Here is a 25,823-nt window from a genome sequence, read left to right on the forward strand (position 1 = left end):
TTCTCCCTTACCATGAAAACTTGGTTGATATGCCTTCTCTTCTTAAGACTTTTAATATTAAAGTTGTATTTAAAAATCTTGATACAGTAAAAAAAACTTTTGATAAAGAATTCCCCTCAAAATGCTGACGGATGTATCTATAAAATTCCTTGTAAAATTTGCGATAAGTTTATTACGGTCAAACTGGTAAAAATCTCGAACTTAGATTAAAACAACATAAATATAGCATTAGAACTGGACAAGATTCCAATGCTCTATTTATTCATGCGAGAGATTTTAACCATCCAATTGATTTTCAAAAAGTTGAGAAAGTTGTATCAAGCAAGTCCATGGTTGACAGAAATATAATTGAATCTTGTTTCATAAAAAGCAGTTTTGAAAATAATATGAATATTTCCTTAGGTTTATATAAATTAGACTCATTTATAATTAATAAAATTTGGTTAGAGTTTAATAATACATTGGACAAATAATAAACCTTATTTCTTAGGTGGAATATTTTGTTAGTGGGATGTTGGACCAGCGGACCTACTGCAGTGTTCCTCTTTTCTTATGAGTCCGGTATTGTCGCGCGTCAGGTGTATAATAAATTGTTCTTGTTGTAATAAGGTTAGGTAAGTTTTCTAAGATTCTTTTGGTGCAAAATTAAAAAAATTTACATTAACATTATTGAAAAAAATATATCTTTAAACGTATAAGAGAAAATTTTAGAAAGGAATTAATTTTAAATGAGTTATTGCTAATTGACCAGTTTTACATATTCGGCACGACATATATATATATATATATATATATATATATATATATATATATATATATATATATATATATATATATATATATATATATATATATATATATATATATATATTTTATTTATTATCACACTGGCCGATTCCCACCAAGGCAGGGTGGCCCGAAAAAGAAAAAATTTCACCATCATTCACTCCATCACTGTCTTGCCAGAAGGGTGCTTTACACTACAGTTTTTAAACTGCAACATTAACACCCCTCCTTCAGAGTGCAGGCACTGTACTTCCCATCTCCAGGACTCAAGTCCGGCCTGCCGGTTTCCCTGAACCCCTTCATAAATGTTACTTTGCTCACACTCCAACAGCACGTCAAGTATTAAAAACCATTTGTCTCCATTCACTCCTATCAAACACGCTCATGCATACCTGCTGGAAGTCCAAGCCCCTCGCACACAAAACCTCCTTTACCCCCTCTCTCCAACCTTTCCTAGGCCGACCCCTACCCCGCCTTCCTTCCACTACAGACTGATACACTCTTGAAGTCATTCTGTTTCGCTCCATTCTCTCTACATGTCCGAACCACCTCAACAACCCTTCCTCAGCCCTCTGGACAACAGTTTTGGTAATCCCGCACCTCCTCCTAACTTCCAAACTACGAATTCTCTGCATTATATTCACACCACACATTGCCCTCAGACATGACATCTCCACTGCCTCCAGCCTTCTCCTCGCTGCAACATTCATCACCCATGCTTCACACCCATATAAGAGCGTTGGTAAAACTATACTCTCATACATTCCCCTCTTTGCCTCCAAGGACAAAGTTCTTTGTCTCCACAGACTCCTAAGTGCACCACTCACTCTTTTTCCCTCATCAATTCTATGATTCACCTCATCTTTCATAGACCCATCCGCTGACACGTCCACTCCCAAATATCTGAATACATTCACCTCCTCCATACTCTCTCCCTCCAATCTGATATTCAATCTTTCATCACCTAATCTTTTTGTTATCCTCATAACCTTACTCTTTCCTGTATTCACCTTTAATTTTCTTCTTTTGCACACCCTACCAAATTCATCCACCAATCTCTGCAACTTCTCTTCAGAATCTCCCAAGAGCACAGTGTCATCAGCAAAGAGCAGCTGTGACAACTCCCACTTTGTGTGTGATTCTTTATCTTTTAACTCTACGCCTCTTGTCAAGACCCTCGCATTTACTTCTCTTACAACCCCATCTATAAATATATTAAACAACCACGGTGACATCACACATCCTTGTCTAAGGCCTACTTTTACTGGGAAAAAATTTCCCTCTTTCCTACATACTCTAACTTGAGCCTCACTATCCTCGTAAAAACTCTTCACTGCTTTCAGTAACCTACCTCCTACACCATACACTTGCAACATCTGCCACATTGCCCCCCTATCCACCCTGTCATACGCCTTTTCCAAATCCATAAATGCCACAAAGACCTCTTTAGCCTTATCTAAATACTGTTCACTTATATGTTTCACTGTAAACACCTGGTCCACACACCCCCTACCTTTCCTAAAGCCTCCTTGTTCATCTGCTATCCTATTCTCCGTCTTACTCTTAATTCTTTCAATAATAACTCGACCATACACTTTACCAGGTATACTCAGCAGACTTATCCCCCTATAATTTTTGCACTCTCTTTTATCCCCTTTGCCTTTATACAAAGGAACTATGCATGCTCTCTGCCAATCCCTAGGTACTTTACCCTCTTCCATACATTTATTAAATAATTGCACCAACAACTCCTAAACTATATATATATATATATATATATATATATATATATATATATATATATATATATATATATATATATATATATATATATATATATATAATCCTAAGTTAATAGTAAAATGTTCGAGTCGCAATAATGCAACCTTTGTCTTTCTTTGTTCTATGTAGTAGTATTAGTAGTAGTTGTAGTAAGGATAGTAAAAGTATTAACAGTGTTTGTATAATAAGGATAGTAATAGTGCCGGTAGTAGCAGTGACTATGGCAGTAGTAGTAGTAGTAATGAAAATAATAGTAGTAGTATTAGTAGTCGTAATAAGTAGTATTATTAGTGGTTATTGTAGAAGTTGTAATAGTAATAAGTAGCAATTGTAGTATTAGTAACAGTAATAAGTAGTAGTATTGGTAGTAGTAGCATCAGCAGTAGTATTGGTAGTAGTAGCATTAGCAGTAGTATTGGTAGTAGTAGCATTAGCAGTAGTATTGGTAGTAGTAGCATCAGCAGTAGTATTGGTAGTAGTAGCATTAGCAGTAGTATTGGTAGTAGTAGCATTAGCAGTAGTATTGGTAGTAGTAGCATCAGCAGTAGTATTGGTAGTAGTAGCATCAGCAGTAGTATTGGTAGTAGTAGCATTAGCAGTAGTATTGGTAGTAGTAGCATCAGTAGTAGTCTTGGTAGTAGTAGCATCAGCAGTAGTATTGGTAGTAGTAGCATCAGCAGTAGTATTGGTAGTAGTAGCATTAGCAGTAGTATTGGTAGTAGTAGCATTAGCAGTAGTATTGGTAGTAGTAGCATTAGCAGTAGTATTGGTAGTAGTAGCATTAGCAGTAGTATTGGTAGTAGTAGCATCAGCAGTAGTATTGGTAGTAGTAGCATTAGCAGTAGTACTGGTAGTAGTAGCATTAGCAGTAGTATTGGTAGTAGTAGCATCAGCAGTAGTATTGGTAGTAGTAGCATCAGCAGTAGTATTGGTAGTAGTAGCATTAGCAGTAGTATTGGTAGTAGTAGCATCAGCGGTAGTATTGGTAGTAGTAGCATTAGCGGTAGTATTGGTAGTAGTAGCATTAGCAGTAGTATTGGTAGTAGTAGCATCAGCAGTAGTATTGGTAGTAGTAGCATTAGCAGTAGTATTGGTAGTAGTAGCATTAGCAGTAGTATTGGTAGTAGTAGCATTAGCAGTAGTACTGGAAGTAGTAGCATTAGCAGTAGTATTGGTAGTAGTAGCATCAGCAGTAGTATTGGTAGTAGTAGCATCAGCAGTAGTAGCAGCAGTAGTAGTAGACATGCAAAGCTTATGTTTAGGGTCCTTTCCATGTAAATTTCTGGACACATTTTAAATACTTTATTTCTGACCAACATCCATGGCATGTGTGAGCCAGAGGTGGGAAAGATAACCTTCTCGCTTTACTACCGTAACCTCAAATGTGTAGCAAGACGATCACGATATAGACAAAGATACTTTGATAAAAGCCTTTACACACGTTAGCTGTCTGGTTGGGTGTCTCTCTTTCACCTTCCTCTCTCCTCTTTCTGTTTATATGCCTCTCTCTCTCGTTCTCTCCTCTCCCTCCCTCCCTCTAGTAATCTATTAATTAATGCAACCCCTGCAAATAAACAAGTCGCAAAATATTCACCAAAATAAATTGCAGTAGTTTACTAACATATTGGGTCAACAGAACAGGTGGGGTCATCTGCCTATACTTTTAACTTATGATCGCATGGGAAGCACGTTGAGCACACATGCAACCACGCCTCACATATAAAAAACAGAGTCCGACAGCTAGAGCTCAGTGCTATTTCACACACACACACACACACATACATGTAGGAAAGTAATTTCAGTGCTGTTTCACGGCAGTAAAACAGTTTATTATATATTATATATATAAATATATATATATATATATATATATATATATATATATATATATATATATATATATATATATATATATATATATATATATATATATATATATATATGCAAAACAACCACTCTGAAAGAATAGAGAAATTCCAAGCGCTTTCGTGACTACTCACATTATCAAGGAACATAGTTCCTTGATAATGTGAGTAGTCACGAAAGCGCTTGGAATTTCTCTATTCTTTCAGAGTGGTTGTTTTGCATATTCTGAAATCACCTGTTTACTGTGATCTTATTGCATATATATATATATATATATATATATATATATATATATATATATATATATATATATATATATATATATATATATATATATATATATATATATATATATATATATATATCGTGCTGAATAGGTAAAACTTGCGATTTTGGCTTAAATAGCAACGCTCTTCTTGCCCAATAAGGTAACGTATTCACCATCACTCGTTCGATAACTGTTTTGCTGACATCTTCACTAAAGTCACAGTACTGGTAAATCATACAACTCTAGATCGTGCCAATACGATAACCCAGTGTTCGATATTTCTGCCTCTGGGCAGGATAACGTTCCCCTATCCAGGATAAATCAACTCTTAGTTAGGATAGCATTACCCCTGGCCAGGATAGGTCACCCTTTGACCAGGATAACTTTTAGCTCCTGGCAAAAATATCTTAGACACTGGTCAAGATCACTAACCTTTAAGCAGAATAACTATAGCCCTTGGCTAGGATAACTTGGCCATTGATCAAGATAACTTAGCCTCTGCTCAGGATAATTCAACCTCAAGCCAGGATAATTCAACATCTTGCCAGATAATTTACCCTTCGTCCAGGATAACTTAAACCCAGACCAGGAAAACTCGGCTCTTAGTCAGGATAATTCACACTCTTGCAGTTTAACCTAGCCTATATCCTGGATATCTGATCCCCTGTCCAGGATAACATAGCCCCTAACCAAAATAACTTAAGCTACAAGCCAAGATAACATAACCCCTGGCCAGGATAACATAGCCCCTAACCAAAATAACTTAAGCTACAAGCCAAGATAACATAACCCCTGGCCAGGATAACATAGCCCCTAACCAAAATAACTCAAGCTCCATACCAAGATAACTTAACCCCTGGCCAGGATAACTCATGCTTTGAAATAGGATAGCAGATTCTCTGAATACGATTGATCTTGTTATCTTGTTTTGTGAGTAGGATAACACGAGCCTCGTATACATGGCAGAAAAGAATGTTTTCTCTCACAACACGTTGTATATATAGAGCCATAAGGCCTCAGTGTATATACGCAGGGGTATACGCAGGGGTGTGTATATACGCAGGGGTGTATATATATATATCCCAGTGTCTATACCTGAGAACTGACGTTGCCTTAACTTATTTATATTGTTCTCATTTCTCTCATTCTTTCATACTTTCATTCTCATTTCTTCATCTACTTTCTCCTCCTATTCTACTCATCTTTCACCAATATTTTTTCAATTCTATTCCCCATCTCTGTCTTTCTGTCTGTCTGTTTCTGTCTGTCTCCCTCCCTCTCTCTCTCTCTCTCTCTCTCTCTCTCCCTCTCTCCCTCTCTCTCTCTCTCTCTCTCTCTCTCTCTCTCTCTCTCTCTCTCTCTCTCTCTCTCTCTCTCTCTCTCTCTCTCTCTCTCTCTAAGTTAATTCCTGGTGAAGGGCTTTTGATTCAATCAACTGGAGGTACGAGTTACCATCCCCCTATGGATCAAACCGGATTATCTCATATTTCCCAGGTCTTACATGGCCCTTACGGGTGGAGAGCTTTCTCCCAAAACATATTAATTATAATTTAGATTTAATTGATGAGTGCAATATTTATTTTTATTTAAACTGTTCCATAATAATAATAATAATAATAATAATAATAATAATAATAATAATAATAATAATAATAATAATAATAATAATAATAATAATAATAATAATAATATCATTAAAAACTCCCCCACCGTAGTGATAGTGGTGGGTAAATCTCTGTCATCTTCCTCGATAACCGTGAAGACTGGGTCCGGGTGCACGAAGACTGGAGGGTTGTCATTGATGTCTGCCACCCGCACCTGCACGATGGTGTGCACCGCCTCCCCGCCCACGCCCGAGCCGCCGCCGCTCACGCCCGTGCCTCCCACGGCTGCCTCCGCTGCTACCACCAACTCGTGCTGAAACAGAAGTGGGAGTGCTGGTGGGCAAGTGATATGTGAATTGAGAGGAAGGAAGGAAAGAAGGAAGAAAGAAAGGAAGGGAGGAAAAGAGGAAGAAAGAAAAGAAGGAAGGAGATAATAAAAAATGAAAAGAGGAATGAATAAAGGAAGAAAGAGAAAAGGAAAGAAAATTTTAAATTTACGAATGAGAGAGAGAGAGAGAGAGAGAGAGAGAGAGTGAGAGAGAGAGAGAGAGAGAGAGAGAGAGAGAGAGAGAGAGAGAGAGAGAGAGAGAGAGAGAGAGAGAGAGAGAGAGAGAGAGAGAGAGAGAGAGAGAGAGAGAGAGAGAGAGAGAGAGAGAGAAATAAGCTTCAGACGACGCAGTGGCAGACAGAGAAGAGAGAGGCGGAACTGCCCGGAAGTTCGTAAGATTTACCTGCCATCTTACATGCTGGAATGCAAAACATTTAAAGTCAACAGAAGATTAAATTGTTCCTTTTAAATGGTGACGCCATTCAGCATCACCACCATTTCCCAATCATTTTTTAAAGACATTATCACCACAAAACTGAAGTTGATATATCCTCTTCCATCACACTTCCCACAAGGGGACTGACCAAAAACTTTCTCCATACATCTCAAATATTGTAGTTGGAATTATACAATCATACGATATGTTGAAGCTTGAGTGGAGGAAGCTTAACAATAGTAGTAGCAGTATAAAAAAATTATAAACGAAAAAGTACTGTGGTTGGCCTACTGGCCAAATAAAATCGCTGGTCCACAGATGGCTCCAAGTTCATCCTGTTCCCTATTTGTGTATCTCTTAACAATGAAAGGGCTTTAAAATGAGCTGATGTAGGTAACAGCTCTTAACTTGTAAATAAAGTTAGGAACCTTAAACCTAACCTTGTAGAACCCTGTGTAAACTAAAAAGTATATATAATACCGATATAATGGAAGAAGACACAAAAGGTAATCTCTTTAGGACAAACTGATTGCATTTGGTCTTTTTAACCCACCATTAGCTCTTAATCCATCCTAAATTTGTCAGTACTCATTAGCAGCCTAGTGATGTTCCAGTCGTATGCACACACATTCATTCACTTATACTTGGCAGATCCCCCCAAAACCCAGCCCTTCTTACTCATATATTTGTCTAATCCATTTTTAGAACATACGTCCCCAGCGTCAGCTGGCCTGATTAAGCTTGCTCCGTCTATGCTTTGGTTTTGAGCCGCCCAGCAAGCCGGATTTCCTGGGCGTTTTTGGAAGGCATCACACGAACAACGATAAACAAAGAACGAATTATTTTTCCCAGTATCCTTTGGCGTCTTGCTGAGCGTGTTATTGTGTGCGGATGGTGTATGTGATCGCCTCACCTCTTTGTTCCTCTTACTGTTTCTCGTGAAAGACGTATATTGTAATGAACGTCTTATTTCTTTTTAACCTGTTCTTGTTTATCACAAACAGGAGGCACGTTAGTGTTGACGTGATTTGAGCAGGAATATCAAGACTCACGAAATCGTAAAAATACGATTGTCTGGAGTTCTAGGACTAACTTGCCATGGGTTTTAAACCCCCACCCGTTCTGTGGTTTGTTAGAAATATCAGGATTATATTTTACCCCACCAGCCTTCTACCACTGAACTAAATTTATGTTTGATTGGGTAGGACTGGGTTAGGTATCTACTGTACCATATAGAGTATCTGAAACATAGATTAACCGGAATAACCAGAAGAAGATTGAGTTTCTTGAGTACAAGAGAGCCCCGTTTATACAGCAGGTTAGGTTCTGAGCTACTGCTGTAAATTGAAATTCGCTATAAAGTGAATCATAGCCATTTTTCACTTTCAAATGCATATAAAACTCTGATATCATGTTTACAATATCATTTATCAAGTAAGCAATATATGCATATACAGTACACACATTACTTGCCTTAAAATATTTTTGTCCTTAGCTTATTGTGAATGGTGAATATATTTATTGTAGGAAGTGTGAATAAATGAAGAATGAGTATAATTGAAAACCGCTGTATTAGGAAAATGCTGTAAAATGAAGAGCTGTAAAGCGGGGCCTGCCGTATAAGGAATTTGAAATACAGAGTTTGTGGAAAATTAAGAATCTAGAATACTTTATGTTGATGTTAATTAATGTTTGTGTTAGGATAAATGCATAGGATTTTGGCTCTTGTTACTTTCTTCAACTCCTGAAGGAGTGTGTATATGAGTGCCACAGGTGAGCCAGATTCCTAACTCATGGAGCGATTCACCTTGAGTGAATCGCTCCATGAATCAGGAGTGTTTCGTGGGTCAACGCCCCTGCTGCCCGGTCCATGACCAGACCTGGTGACAAGTAGGTATTTCTTTTCCTTCCTGATTTCGATTATTTGTTGACCTTTCCCTGGCTCAGTCCTCGTTTTATCTTCCACTGGACTCCTGAGAAAGTAAGCTGTTCTGTCCTGCATGGGTACCTTCATCTCTTATGGTCTTGTTTCTAATATTGTCTTAATTATGTTTATATTCGGTAACCGGTAAAGGTTTTACTTTTATGTGTTTTTTAGCGTAATTTGTTGTTGTCGCCCCCTTTTTTAGAGCCTTTCAGCCCCTATAAGTATGTGTGAATATATTCATATATATATATATATATATATATATATATATATATATATATATATATATATATATATATATATATATATATATATATATATATATATATATATATATATATATATGTATATATATATATATGTCACATGTACACGCCTATGTATGTGTGTATATGTAAATTCGATATCTTTTGACAATTATCTTTCTCTTACTACACTCCTTTTACTTTCCTCTGCCTTATGTGTATAATTCTTCTTGCCTCCGCACTTGAATGATAGAGATATCCTTATAAAAATGCTATTTCTCCTGTGTATGGCATAGGTTATCCTGATAGATGGCAATTCCAAATTGACAGCATCTTTAGCTTTGCTGGAAGGAAACCTTTGAAGCTCCCGTTGCTGAAGAACCCTTGCTGTAATGCTAGACGTTATCATCAATTCCCCCACTGAAGTCTCCCATTTAAGGCTGACAGATTTCAATACACGTAAGAGCCCCATCCTGCACAAATAGAATGTGACAGAGGGAAACATAGCTAGCTTTTATTCCCATTGTATAACTATCATATAGAATAAGAAAGCGGCATATTGCTTATGTATCCAATTTTGTTTAATAAAAAAAATAGGTTGACCTTTAGGGTAAATTTATCATAGGTACTATAACCCCATTAACACTTTGGTGTGTCAGTCCACCAGACTTAATTAAGCCAGTCTAACCCTTCTTATGAAGCCCAAACCGTTTTATAGCCTGGATGATAAATCTGGGAGTTTCTTTCCATCCTATCGGAGGTCCTCCAGTAGATAATGCCCCATTACTTCTCTCTCCTGTCACATCCATGTGTATTTGTTATTAGAGCATCCTTGGCAATATGTCCTTGTTTTTTTTTTCTAAATATAGGCTTATATTAATTTTTCACCCTTTATTATTAATAAAAGTATCTATTATAAACAGCTTATCTACCAACCCTTATGTTTCTTATTTTGCCTATTGTTCTTTATTAATTTATTTTCAGAGAAATGAGAGAAGAACTCTCCTATTCTTTATACTGAGGAAGTCGGGAATACCGACTTCCTCAATATAAAGAATAGGAGACCATTCCCTTAGACTGGAATATAGAATAATTTGATTATAGAGTATCTGGAATATTGAGAATCTCCAATAACGACTACTTCCACTTTATACAGTTATGAGATTATCATCTGAGTGTATATACGGCACTCGATAATAACACAGTAAATGACTAAATAACCGGAAACGTTCAGTATAAACACATTTTAACTTTTGATTCACTTATGAAGAAGCTCTTAACCCATAAGGGTCATACAGCCCTTGAAGAATGAGAAGAATGAGAGATATTAGGTATGTTTCGTGGCAAGGGATCGTAGTTTCAGTTCCGTGGATTACGAGCCTCTTCAACAGCATCTAGGCAGCTACTTTAGGGAAGACAAAAGCCAGAAATTCTGTCTTTCACTGATTCCGCACGAGTCTGGGCAGCTAGTTGCATCGCCTGGGTTTCTAAAAGCAATGTTACCAGCTTGCTATAAATAATGAGAGGAATTACGAAGGAATAGCAGGAACAGAGCGCCTGGTGGGCAGATTTAGCATGCTCTTTCCCACGAGCAAGGGCCATGACTCGCCACCACCCGACGGTAATATGTAATACATTTAACACGCTCCTTCACCAGTAACTGCTGCCAAGACTCGGAGGTAGAGCTTATATTTTTAACCTGCGACGTGTGTGTGTGTGTGTGTGTGTGTGTGTGTGTGTGTGTGTGTGTGTGTGTGTGTGTGTGTGTGTGTGTGTTTGTGTGTGTGTGTGTGTGTGCGTGTGTGTGTGTGTGTGTTTGTGTGTGTGTGTGTGTGTGGTGCGTGTGTGTGTGTTTGTGTGTGTGTGTGTGTGTGTGCGTGTGTGTGTGCGTGTGTGTACTCACCTATTTGTACTCACCTGGTCCAATACCTTGGCGACCATTGTGGTAAGGTGGGAGAGCACTGCGTTCCTTGTTCCAAAGTTCGAGGGTTCGAGTCTCCGACTTAAGATTAGTGTTTGTGAATATTTCACCTGTTCTGCGAATTCTAAACATTGTAAAAATCTGTCGTCGATCGATGCATGCAGGGGATGTGATGAAAAGCTGAAAGTCACCTGCCGGAAAGCTGGCTGCCTTGGACCAAAACGTCTAGCGATAGCTGGGCGCCAATGTATTGGACCAGAGTGGTACGGTGGTAGAACACTGCGTTCTTTGTTCCAAGGTTCGTAAGTTCGGGTCTCCTTCAACCTGAGATTAGTGTTTGTATATATATATATATATATATATATATATATATATATATATATATATATATATATATATATATATATATATATATATATATATATATATATATATATATATATATATATATATATATATATATATATATATATATATATATATATATATATATATATATACAAACACTAATCTCAGGTTGAAGGAGACCCGAACCTACGAACCTAGTGGACTAGGGTGAGCAACATGGGGTATCTGAATACTCTTCCTGTCATCTTATTTGGTATAAATCTCTTCATCGTCCCTGGCCCCCAATCGGACGTTTCATCAATTTGTTTTTTAAATCGTAGCTATAACTTCCCATAGCCACTGGACTGACTCACTCGACGCCAGACACGTCGAGTGTCTGGCGTCGTGGCAGACAGAGATGGCTCTGTCTGCCGCGTGAGTGACGCTTTTCAATTACATGTGATGACACCAAGCCCGAACTACGGCAAACATGACGAGATACAAAAAATTTGTATGGTAATAACGGGGCATGTGTTAAGCTGCCTCTTACCTCCCTTATTCTCCTTTAAGGTCAAACGTCTTAGTGCAGGGAAGTCATAAAATGTATTGATTTAATCAAATTATGTGCACCTACAGTGTGTAGCTGCTATACACTATACTATGCTTGTATTGTGGTAGAGATAGCTTGCTTCATTTCCCACGCCATATTTCAACTGATAGGCGGATGGCGAGTGAGGAAATAGAAACATGAATAGAGTGGGCAGTAGGGAAGGAGGGAATTATAGGGAGGTGACGGGAAGGGTGGATGGGGATGGGATAGATGAAAGGAATGGGTGAAAGGGAGAATGGAAAACCTAAAAATAAAGAGGGATGGACGAAGATGAAGGTTTCTTGCGTTCCTGCCTCTTGATATTCAAAGCTATCTTCTAGCTTTATAAATTCAGCGCTTTAGTCTATTCATCTCTCGATCCACTCATCCATTACTTCCTATCCTCAAATACTCTCTCTCTCTCTCTCTCTCTCTCTCTCTCTCTCTCTCTCTCTCTCTCTCTCTCTCTCTCTCTCTCTCTCTCTCTCTCTCTACACAGGGTTTGACAAGGTTAAGGATCCCCAGCTTTATTGACAAGCTATTTACAGGTTAAGGATTCCTAACTTTATTGGCAAGCTAAGAGCTGATACCTACATCAGCTCATTTGAAAGCATTTTTATTGTTATGAGACATACAAGTAGGGAACAGGATGAAGTTGGAGCCATCTGTGGGCCAGCATTTTCATTTGATCAACTGACTTTATCTCGTTGACATCATTATGCTATACAAATGTGTTCCATACTCGAGTCATCTCTCTCTTTCTCTCTCTCTCTCTCTCTCTCTCTCTCTCTCTCTCTCTCTCTCTCTCTCTCTCTCTCTCTCTCTCTCTCTTTTTTTTTTAATATATATATATATATATATATATATATATATATATATATATATATATATATATATATGTCAAATGCCGAATAGGCAGAACTTATGATCTTGGCTTAAATAGCAACGCTTATCTTGCCATATAGGACAAGCGAAAATTTGTGTATGCAATAATTTCACCTAAAATCATTCTGAACCTAACGAAAAAATATATTTCACTGCGTTTGTTTAGTATTAAATTACTGTAAACAAATCTAAAATATATTTAGTTGGGTAAGGCTAAAATAAATTGTTCTTGATATAATAAGGTTAGGTAAGTTTTCTAAGATTCTTTTGGAGCAAAATTAAAAATGTTTACATTAACAATAATGAAAAAAATATATCTTTAAACGTATAAGAGAAAATTTTAGAAAGGACTTAGTTTTAAATGAGTTCTTGCTAATTGACCAGTTTTACATATTCGGCACGACATATATATATATATATATATATATATATATATATATATATATATATATATATATATATATATATATCCTATCCTCTTCCATAGCATCAAACGAGTTGATAAGACAAATTCTTCCCGATACCCTCAGTGACTCAGCAGGAATAGAAGACCCTAGCTATGCCAGTGTCATCACCGAATGGGAGACTCTTGCTGCTCCAGAACCAAACCCTAGTGCAGCACTGGCTCACAAACAGTCAAGCTGGGATGGCCCGATCGCTGAAAAGGTGCTTGCCAACATGCTCAGGGCTGCAACATCAGATAGGGAGATTGCCCGTCTCCAGGCTGTGAGCGCACCTCACTCCGGGGACTTCCTCCAAACAGTCCCCATATCAGCAATGGGAACGCGACTCGACCCTAAGACCCTCCGTATTGCAGTGGCTCTGCGCCTTGCTGCCCCAATTCACACAGAATATACGTGTATTTGCAGCGAAGTGCAAGCAGACCAATAGGGTCTACATAGTCTTAACTGTTCTAAAACCAAGGGCTGGCATGCAAGACACAATGAGGTCAACGACATCATTAAGAGAACCCTTGCTACAGCTGGATGCCCTGCCGAGAGGGAGCCCCGACCACTAGCAGCCAACAATACCCACAACCCAGCAAACCACCCAGACGGGATCACCATCTATCCTTGGAAGAATGGCAAGCTCTTAGCATGGGACTATACCTGTGTATCCACACTGGCTGACACCTATATCCATCACAGTGTGGGGCGACAGGGAGGAGCTGCTGACCACAGGGAGGATTACAAGATCAGCAAGTACAGGGACATTAGCCAACAGTATCAATTTGTCCCAGTGGGATCAGAGACCTTGGGATCATGGGGAAAAAATGCCACACGTTTCCTTAAAGAATTGGGTTCCAGACTCATCGACACCACCAGGGACCCAAGGGCAGCCACTTTCATGTTCCAGCGCCTCAGCGTAGCCATCCAGAGGGGAAATGCTTGCTGCATACTTGGCTCGCGTCCAGCCTCGGAGGAGCTGGAGGAAATTCATGATCTTTGATACAGTGTGCCATTGTATTCATGTTTATGTTTTTTCTGTAAATGTATTCTGTAAATGTATTCTGTTTATTAATAAATGTTCACATAGAATATAAAATATATAGGGGGTGGTAGGAGAAGAAAATATTCAAAAAGCTCCGGGGAGAACCTTGAGTTTTTCCTGAGGTACGTTTATTGTCTTCTCTGAGGATGAGGCTCCCCATTCCAGCTATAGAGGTGGTATTCTCTCTCTCTCTCTCTCTCTCTCTCTCTCTATATATATATATATATATACATGTATATATATATATATATATATATATATATATATATATATATATATATATATATATATATTGAGAGAGAGAGAGAGAGAGAGAGAGAATATAAATCAAAACACATTTCAAAGGCAAAACAAAGAAGAAGTGCTCATAAAATTTAAGAGAACAACCGAGAATTATTAAGGAATACTTAAAAGATGCTGCAATGTAACTAATAACTATTGCAAGGGTAGGATGACTTGTTGCAATGGTAGAATGACTTAGTGCAATGGTAAGATGACATTGTAACAATGATCTTGTCCGTCTCTGTATCGAACACTGGCGTTCATACAGTCGCCAGTGTTGTAGGCGTTCCTGTCTTTACGTATCCTGATCTACAGAGATCTTACTGTTTCCCCTACGTATATCGTGTCACGTACTTGCTTCGGCTATCAAATCCATATATCTTAGTCTCTTTTCTCTCAAGAGTGCGTTACAAGGTCCTCTGAGTTTTGATTCACTGCAGACCATTATTTTTCGCATTCATTGTTGGCTATGCAGTCTTATCAGCAAACACAGACCTGGTGTTTCGCCAGCTCCTTGGTCATTCAGGGCTATCATCTTCCAGATTTTTCTACACGTTCCACGGTTCAGGAGCTATCCACCTCTCGCTAGGATCTCTCTTTATCAGAGTATTTTCCAGCACAGTTTCAGAGCTTTCAGGATGGATGGCAGTGTCTTCGGTCAGGGTTAAAGAACAACGAGCTGTTACTGATCGGCTTTTTATCATCGCTACTGCGTACTGGAAAAAGCTCTCGAGCGACTGAGAGTTGGCCACACCAGACTCAAACATTGCTACAACACGGAGAGGTGCGCGCCCTCTCTTCAGAATTCGTAAGGTCCTGTTGACGCTCAAATACCCTTTGATTGATTATACCATTTATCAAAGAGCACGTAGAATCCATTTCTGGTCTATTTCAGCTCCTGGGCGCCCTCACTTTGCCTCTGTTCTGCTTTCAGAAAGACCCACCTTCAACGTAAACGCTATGAACGCCATTTTGACTCAAAGTGATTTGTTACACCTTTGATTTTCCTTGATTTCTCATAAGGTCACCCTTCAAACGACTTTCCTTTGCTGATAGCTTCCCTTAGTTTAATAATAATAATAATAATAATAGTAATAATAATAATAATAATAATAATAACATAAATTTAACACTGACATCTGCATTTTATTGTTTTCAAGACAACACTTTTATGTAGATTGAAAATTCTCGTGTTATCTATCTTTCCCATGTATTCCTGTATGCTCCTCTGTATTCTTCCTTCCCCTCTATCCGTTCTCCCTTCCTATTCCTCCATTTACTTCCTCTTTCTTCCTTCCTCCTTCCCTCCCTCTTCCTCCAATCCCCTTCCTTCCTTCCTTCCTTTCTCCCTCCCTTCCATGAATCTCACTCAACAATCCTCTGTGAGACCTGGATCTGTTCCTTTGTGTCGCCGTTATCAGATATGCATTAATTTTCTCAACCTTAGGAGGGTCTGGCAGGTGTGACAGCAGTATCTCCTATCCCCTCTCTTAGCGCTTCAGGTTGGAGAAGCGTTGTCCTCACGGTCAGCAGCATCCCCTGCATGCATTCCACACACACACACACACACATGCCATACTCCCATTTCTGCCCACATGCCACACGCTCACGTATATGGTCATGCACACACATACACATACCATGTGCACACGCATACCTGACTACACATACACACCCACTACCGTATACACATATATATGTGACCCTGCATGCATGCATTCCACACAAGCACGCCGCACACGCATTACACCCGTGCAGGCACGCACTCCCTTTCCCTTTAAGATTTGGACTAATACCCCGCTGAGATGCAGCCTCCTGGCACTCACTGGGGTTATATATCTCTTCTTGGCAACATTTTGCAGGCCCATTCCCTGCAATCCTAGTCACGAAGGACGTACATACTGGAAACTCCACGTGGTCATCCCACGTACCGTTCTCTCGTTCTCCCATTACTTAACACCTAAAACTTCAACCACGTGTATTCTCCGTAAATAGGTAAGGAAAAACTGGACGACTTGTGCCTTCGTGGACAAGCTTCGATAAATATTTATGTCAGTTTCATTGATTAAACTAACTTTAGCCATTAAGTTTAACATTTGTGGTTGAACAAAATAGCGAATTACCTTCTATATATGTTATAAATGTTAAAAAGAAACAGAAAATTAAATAAAAAAAAATGTACAGAGTGTTCATTCTTTTGCATTCTAAAATTCGTCACATATATGACAAAGTTAAACATTTGGAGTTCTCTTTCATGTTTAACTTTGTCATATATGTGACGTCCTTGAGTTCATAGATACGATAAAATTACATGAAGTAGCATTTAACATAAGATACCCAAAATACGTATGCGAAAGTGACAAAAAAATCTTGTTGGTTTGCATTGCAGAAGCGAGAGCTCGGTCTAAAAGTCTTCCTTTGACGGCAGGGGTCAAAGCCCCCCTAGCATTAGCGACTAATTTATTACGTGCGACCTGTGTAAAAATGATTGTCATTTTTTGTTGTTGTCGACGTTGCTCACTTTCATGGTTTCATAGAAATGAACTTTAGTTTCTTAAGAACATTAAACGTGAAATTAGCCGACATAGAGACTGTTACACGTGATTGTTTCTCGGTAATAATCTCATTACCAGTTCTGTGTTCATGACAGCAGATACCTAGCTGAGATGCATATCTTTACAGCAATAATTAATGCAATGAACGAATCGAGACTAGAGAGCTGGGAAGCAATGGACTACGATGAATGACATCAAGAACTTAGAGGGGGAAGATCACTGTTGGATATGATTATGACATACGAGATACTGCTCATGGGAAAGGGATGGGGGACAGTGTTTCAGTTCCATAAAAAGCCAGGGGGCATAAATGGCAGCTGATGACGTTATTGTGTCATAGGGTCATTAGAAAATACTCTTTCAGAGTCAGGATGGCAGTTTGAACGTACTAGCCAGTGAAGGTAATTGTTATAAAAAGTTTTAATAGCAAGAAGAGTCGAGTTCTGGCGATAAAGAATTAGATTAGAGTTAAAAATGGGGCCCGGAGAGATATGAATGGCTACGACAAGGTGTGTACAAGGGTTGTCATCGCTAAACCAACGAATTCCTGACCGTCTACTCACCTAGCTGCTGAAGGTTCCCAGAATCATCGCTGTTGCTGTTAAATCTCAGGCCAGACTTGACTGGTGTCTATGGACAACTTACCTTATGTTTGTAAAGATGGAGCTCATAACCCTGTGACCCTTTATGCTTCCTCGTTTATCCTTTTGTGAACAGCTTGTGTATAGCGGTAACGTTAGCATTAAAATCTGGAACCAGTTCATCTAGCATTTTACAGGCCAAAATTGCATTTTTTTCTGCCTGCACCGCCGTAGAAATTTAAAAGTTAAGGGCCCACAGTTTGAATTATTTATTTGTTTCAAGTAACCAAAATGTTTCAATAGCTCTAAGCAACTAGTTTTTGTTTTAGCATTCTGTAGATCTGCAATTTGGCTGACCTGAAATAAAACTATTAATGTATAATGGCTTTACAATCAACACTGTTTTGTCCATTGTTCTACATTAATAAAATGGGTACCTGAGTGTCAGTCGACTGGTGTGGGTCGCATCCTTGGACAAAATTGACCTAATTTGCCTGAAATACTCTGCATAACAAGCGGCTTTCTATGTCACTGTCAGCTAGGCCTGTATATACAACCTTGTACATGTACTTGTGGAAATAAAGATTATTATTATTATTATTATTATTATTATTATTATTATTATTATTATTATTATTATTATTATTATTATTATTATTGTTGTTATTATTATTATTATTATTATTATTATTATTATTATTATTATTATTATTATTATTATTATTATTATTATTATTATTATTATTATTATTATTATGCTGTATTTCATTAAGCGCAAAATGGTTGTCGCTCGTCCAGTGCAAGAAGACAGCAGAGCTCGATCCTTAAGCCAGGCCGGGTCTTTGACTAGTCAGATTATTAATTATGCTTCAGTCTAGACACAAGTGCCTTAAAGAGTAGTAGTGACAGTAACATAGTTATCCCTACGTTATTTATACTCCACTATTGCTCTATAGTGTGATCTGTGATTTATACAGTAATCCAGAAGACATGTATGGAAGTTCAAGCATTTACTGGGACGAAGTTTCGCTCTTTTGGACTTGCACCAACTCATGACATGATAGAGTGAAATGTTGTGTCAATTAATGTTCGTTTTGCGACATGTCTCTTCTTTAGTACTGTTGGCAATAAGCTGTTCTGATACACACAAATAACCCGAACATAGAAGAGAGGAGCTTACGCCGACGTTTTGGTCCGACTTGGACGTCCACATTTACGAAGTCACACTAGAGTGCTCTAATCTTCATTTCTTAAATCTTCTCGTACAGAGGAGCTGATATTTGTTCTTTGTGGATAAATGTTTTAGTATACCATTGCGATTTGCTTTTAAGATAGAAAGATGGTCGTTAGGCTTTGTCAATACGTGTCTTTGTAGGGTTGCATAAATGCTGTGTCTTCATGGGGCAGTGTCAGTACCTGCCTTCGTGGGACTGTCAGTACCCGCCTTCGTGGACCTGTGTCAGTAACCGCCTTCGCGGGCCTGTGTCAGTACCCGCCTTCGTGGGCCCGTGTCATTACCCGCCTTCGTGAGCCTGTGTCAGTACCCGCCTTCGTGGGTCTGTGTCAGTACCCGCCTTCGTTGGCCCGTGTCATTACCCGCCTTCGTGAGCCTGTGTCAGTACCCGCCTTCGTGGGTCTGTGTCAGTACCCGCCTTCGTGGGGCCCGTGTCATTACCCGCCTTCGTGAGCCTGTGTCAGTACCCGCCTTCGTGGGTCTGTGTCAGTACCCGCCTTCGTGGGCCCGTGTCATTACCCGCCTTCGTGAGCCTGTGTCAGTACCCGCCATCGTGGGTCTGTGTCAGTATCCGCCTTCGTGGGACCGTGTCATTACCCGCCTTCGTGAGCCTGTGTCAGTACCCACCTTTGTGGGCCGGTGTCAGTACCCACCTTTGTGGGCATGTGTCAAAACCCGCCTTCGCGGGCCTGTGTCAGTACCCGCCTTCGTGGGCCTGTGTCAGTACCCGCCTTCGTGGACCTGTGTCAGTAACCGCTTTCTTGGGCCTGTGTCAGTACCAACCTTTGTGGGCCTGTGTTAGTACCCACCTTTGTGGGCCTGTGTCAGTACCCACCTTTGTGGGTCTGTGTCAGTACCCGCCTTCGTGGGCCCGTGTCATTACCCGCCTTCGTGAGCCTGTGTCATTACCCGCCTTCGTGAGCCTGTGTCAGTACCCGCCTTCGTGAGCCTGTGTCAGTACCCGCCTTCGTGGGTCTGTGTCAGTACCCGCCTTCGTGGGTCTGTGTCAGTACCCGCCTTCGTGAGCCTGTGTCAGTACCCGCCTTCGTGGATCTGTGTCAGTACCCGCCTTCGTGAGCCTGTGTCAGTACCCGCCTTCGTGGGTCTGTGTCAGTACCCGCCTTCGTGAGCCTGTGTCAGTACCCGCCTTCGTGGGTCTGTGTCAGTACCCGCCTTCGTGGGTCTGTGTCAGTACCCGCCTTCGTGAGCCTGTGTCAGTACCCGCCTTCGTGAGCCTGTGTCAGTACCCGCCTTCGTGAGCTTGTGTCAGTACCCGCCTTCGTGAGCCTGTGTCAGTACCCGCCTTCGTGGGTCTGTGTCAGTACCCGCCTTCGTGAGCCTGTGTCAGTACCCGCCTTCGTGGGTCTGTGTCAGTACCCGCCTTCGTGGGTCTGTGTCAGTACCCGCCTTCGTGAGCCTGTGTCAGTACCCGCCTTCGTGAGCCTGTGTCAGTACCCGCCTTCGTGAGCTTGTGTCAGTACCCGCCTTCGTGAGCCTGTGTCAGTACCCGCCTTCGTGAGCCTGTGTCAGTACCCGCCTTCGTGAGCCTGTGTCAGTACCCGCCTTCGTGAGCCTGTGTCAGTACCCGCCTTCGTGAGCCTGTGTCAGTACCCGCCTTCGTGAGCCTGTGTCAGTACCCGCCTTCGTGAGCCTGTGTCAGTACCCGCCTTCGTGAGCCTGTGTCAGTACCCGCCTTCGTGAGCCTGTGTCAGTACCCGCCTTCGTGGGTCTGTGTCAGTACCCGCCTTCGGATAGGAAGCAGTATTTCATATTTCTGTGATAAGCTGAAAACCCTTACACAAATGTAAATATATTACGAACCCCTTGTAAATGCAAGAGATAAGAGCCAGGAAAATATTATGTATGTTAAAATACAATAAAACTCAATGAAAAAAACACCAAATTTTAAAGCTTAATGACAAACGAAGAAATGATAAATTACGCAAAACATTTCTGAAAACTGTATCGCAGTATACCATAACACGAGCTGAGGCTCTGTACGGCAAGACGACACACACACACACACACACACACACACACACACACACACACACACACACACACACACACACACACACACTCACTCACATTTTAGTCCCTCGTGGAGTTATGGACTTTTAGCTTAATCAGGAATGAGCGAAACGTTTCCTTGTTGCCCCCAGGCTCTACTCTACTTCAGAGTTGAATAACCATCAAGGGTTGATCGAGTCACATAAATATAACTGATATTTTTTCTTTCTTTCTTTCTCTCTCTCTCTCTCTCTCTCTCTCTCTCTCTCTCTCTCTCTCTCTCTCTCTCTCTCTCTCTCTCTCTCTCTCTCTCTCTCTCTCTCTCTCTCTCTCTCTCTCGTAAAACAAAACTTGTGTACCAAAAAATCGTGAGCAAATATACCGAAGCTTCGTTACTTGCCCTGGCTAGGCACACTAGGCACGAGATGAATGGGTTAGTTTTAAAATGTATTGATTACACAAGAGCAATTAAGGTTACAAACCACCTGTAAATCTCTAGTCAAGAATTCTTCAAACCCTTGAATAGGAATTAAAGTAAACTCTAACTATATATATATATATATATATATATATATATATATATATATATATATATATATATATATATATATATATATATATATATATATATATATATATATATATATATATATATATATATATATATATATATATATATATATATATATATATATATATATGTCGTGCCGAATAGGCAGAATTTGCGATCTTGGCTTAAATAGCAACGCTCATCTTGCCATATAGGACAAGTGAAAATTTGTGTATGCAATAATTTCGACAAAATAATTCTGAACCTAACGAAAAAAAAATATATTTGACTGTGTTTGTTTAGTATTAAATTACTGTATACAAGTCTAAAATATATTTAGTTGGGTTAGGCTAAAATAAATTGCTCTTGTTATAATAAGGTTAGGTAAGTTTTCTAAGATTCTTTTGATGCAAAATTAAAAATGTTTACATTAACATTAATGAAAAATATATATCTTTAAACGTATAAGAGAAAATTTTAGAAAGGACGACATATATATATATATAATTATTCCAAGTATCATTACACAGCTCTTCTCAGTATATCCAGATAAAGAGAGATGTACTCGTCACAATTTATGTATCTTTAAAATTAACGTGTGGACAAGCTTAATGTTAATAAAAATGTCAGAATGTGTTAAAAATATTAATTTCTCGCTTATTTGATGGCCCCGACGAGTCTGAAAAACGAAGTGGAAATGAAAAGGGCCGTGTCCTGCGAAAACAGAATTAGCAGCCATTTAGTGAATTAACGAGTGAGCATGTCTCTTGTTGACGCTCGTTTATTTGCGATTAGTGAATGGCTCTCCCTATCTCTCTCTCTCTCTCTCTCTCTCTCTCTCTCTCTCTCTCTCTCTCTCTCTCTCTCTCTCTCTCTCTCTCTCTCTCTCTCTCTCTGTCTCCCTCTCTCTCTCCCTCTCTCGCTTTCTCCTTCTATGTCTAACCATCTCCACTTTTTGTCTCTTAGTGTTATCTCTCTTCATATTTACCTTTTTTCCGAGAAGGCAACCAGACAGCGAGATCAATTTAAAATGAATAATCAAGGAGACTGATATCTGATCTTTAATGCACCAAAAAGAGTAGAGACAGCAAACACTGTAGAAATTACACCCAACGAAAGTACAAATATCTTTAATACAAGTAGTTATTATTCTCCGGCTTTATCTGAGAGCCTTGGAATCGAAAAACATTCGCCATTCCTTTCAAGAAACACTTTATAGTGAGACTTTGCGTTAGTGGCGATAACTGACTAACTCAGGGAAACTTTGAGATGAAGATGATTTAAGTGTTGATCCCTCCTTCATGGGAGCGCATTGATGCTGGTCAAGAACTTTTGTTCTAAGAACTTGGAGCTCCGCCCCTCATCCTTCTTCGGATTAAACAATACACTGGCTACCTTCTGTTTTCCCAAGTGGTGTATTACCTTTAAGAGTTTAGTGTCTCTAGGTGAATGTAATAATAATTCAGCTGTATATCCGCCCTATTTCCGTATCTCTTGTTACGATTAAGAATTACAGCAATCAAATTTGTTCATTTTCTTCCCTTGTGTTGCGTGAGAGTTTTTTCACGTACAGGTCAGCACTTAGCGTCCAGCTGACGGGATGAAGGAAAGTCAGCACATAGCGTCCGGCTGAGGGGATGAAGAAAGGTCAGCACTTGCACTGTCACAAGCTGACGACACTTCTCCATTATATAAATAAAAATGTCAACGGAGAACAGGTTGAAAATGATACCTTTGATTCGGCTTCAGTGAGCTGCCGGAAAACTGAGAAAAATCATATATATCGGGTAAAAAAGAGCTTTTATTTCCAGGTGAAAAGCCTCATAAGGCTTTAAACTTCCAAACAACAACAAAAAAAATGACTTGACGTGAGATTTCCTGGGATCTTTAAAAGTCATTAGGGTGTCCCAAATGGATAACTTAAGCTGTTAAAAACAGTTCCTCCTTCCAAGTTTTCCTTGTTTGTGGGTAAAACAAAATATAATAGTTTAATCTGACTTTTTTTTACTTTTATATTCGATAAACTTTGTAGATAACTTAGAGTAAAAAAAACTTAGATGTAATTACTGAGTCAGCACTAAGTTATTAAAGTCTCTTCTACAATATTTGTTTCGTTATTTAATTTTTAATATTGGAAGTTGATGTAGCACACGTTGTGTACCAGCACATGCTTCAATATTGCCTCTTACGTTATTGTCAGTTGTACCTTTATTGGTGTGTGTGTGTGTGTGTGTGTGTGTGTGTGTGTGTGTGTGTGTGTGTGTGTGTGTGTGTGTGTGTGTGTGTGTGTTGCAACCCCTGAATGGGTTGCAATGATTATTATGTATATATATAATTATTACCTTTTCATTTAATTTTATATTGCTTATATTTGCGATAATAGCTAAATCGTAAATGTATTGCTTTATATTGTTATTTGATGTAGTTTCCTTTGTTAGGTAGGATGTAACATATTATGTGCTCAGTTCAAGTCTTGATTGTCTAACTACTGTAATTATCGCTCCTTGCTCGTTACTCTGCCGGCTTCTGAGCTGCAGTTGTCCACGGAGCTATCACGTGATCGAGGGGGGGGTGTCCTCACCTCGCTTGAAGTATTCAGTCTGGTCGAGACTCGCTTGGTGGTTGGACAGATTGTCTGTCTCATTGTTCTTGTTAGTTCTGTAGAACTCTGTTCACAGAACATTGTATAGACTTAGTGATTTTCGACGTTGTACTGAGGTTGTGTGTCTCATAGACACTCGAAACATCTCCGGTCCTGAGCTGTAGCTTCTCACCTAATTTGTACTGGTATCTGTTTATTATCACAGTCGGGGATTTTCTTATGCTGAACTTAGATTCAGTAGTATGGGAGTTTGGTGACTTTCGTGGAGGATCTGCAGATGGTCCCTACTTAGTGTCGTTATATTATCTCCTTGTTCCTGATTCTGTGTCGCAGTTGCTTGTTGTATTGCTATTGGGCTTAGCATTCTTTTTATTGTTCAAGCAGACTGTTCTGGTTGCCAGTCGGTCAAGAAGTTAGTTTATTTGAGGACTTTGTCAGTCACTTGTTTAAGTCTAGTCGAGTCGTGAGACAGAGAACTACTTAGAGCACTTACACACATACATACTTACTTGTACATATTTTTAATATCTTATTAAATGTTAATGTACCAGACGGTACTTAAGAATTATAAATGTGATATGTGCTTTCAGCACAATACTTTTGTATACGAGAGATTAATATTATTTTGATTACTGTGATTAATTTAATTTAATTTAATTTGATAATATACCTCTAGACTTAATAAATTTATTAAATTTTAATTTCTCTAGTTAGTAGCCTACCAGTTGTAATCCTGAAGCACTATTGAATAATACTGAATTCTAATGGATAATTGGACAAAGATACTGACTACTTGTTAAGAAAACCCAGTAACAGGCTGGATGCTAGAAGGGCAGTCCTTTCTAGTATTCACTGGAGATCTCTAAGCTTTTAGAATCGCGTTTTTTTTTTTTTGTGTGTGTGTGTGTGTAATCACCTATTTGTATTCACCTATTTGTGGTTGCAGGGGTCGATTCACAGCTCCTGGCTCCGCCTCTTCGCTGATTGCTACTTTTTTTTTTATATTTTATTTAAAACCAATACAGTTCAACATAAAAATAAAGAAACAGTATGGATCTCAATCAAATTAACTGACAAACGGATTGCACCTATATGCTGGCAAGATATTACTGCCAAACATACAACAAGAACTTATGGCAAGAACATAACTAAAAAAAAATTGCTACTAGGTCCTCTCTCTCCCTACCCCATGAGCTCTATCATACCTCGCCTTAAAACTATGTATGGTTCCCGCCTCCACTACGTCACTTTCTAGGATATTCCACGGCCTGACTACTCTATGACTGAAGAAATGTGTGTGTATGTGTGTGTGTGTGTGCATGTTTGTGTGAGTGTGCGTGTTTGTGTGTGTATCAGGTTACTTTTCATTTGTAATATTAATTATGTTTTATATTTTTGAGGCTACTCCATCAATATTAGTGCTCAAAATTTCCAGAAATATGTTTTTCTCACTATTATCCTTTTTTCCAAGCGTATAAACATAGTTTACACCTATCCTGAAGTCGTTTCCGTGGAAAAAACATTTGTCGTTTTGGTACGACCCGACTTCTTTAC

General features: G+C 39.2%; 1 protein-coding gene across 3 annotated transcripts in view; it reads right to left on the reverse strand.

Annotated features, from left to right (window-relative positions):
- LOC128693161 (putative neural-cadherin 2) overlaps positions 1–25,823 on the reverse strand; it is a 919,455-nt gene that overhangs the window by 260,236 nt on the left and 633,396 nt on the right. For all 3 annotated transcript variants that reach the window (XM_070089401.1, XM_070089402.1, XM_070089403.1), the window contains one exon: positions 6,413–6,619. In XM_070089401.1, the coding sequence (XP_069945502.1) occupies positions 6,413–6,619 (207 nt within the window). The remainder of the gene's footprint in view (positions 1–6,412; positions 6,620–25,823) is intronic.

Source organism: Cherax quadricarinatus, chromosome 28, assembly GCF_038502225.1.
Source record: "Cherax quadricarinatus isolate ZL_2023a chromosome 28, ASM3850222v1, whole genome shotgun sequence".
NCBI classification, from domain to species: Eukaryota; Metazoa; Arthropoda; class Malacostraca; order Decapoda; family Parastacidae; genus Cherax; species Cherax quadricarinatus.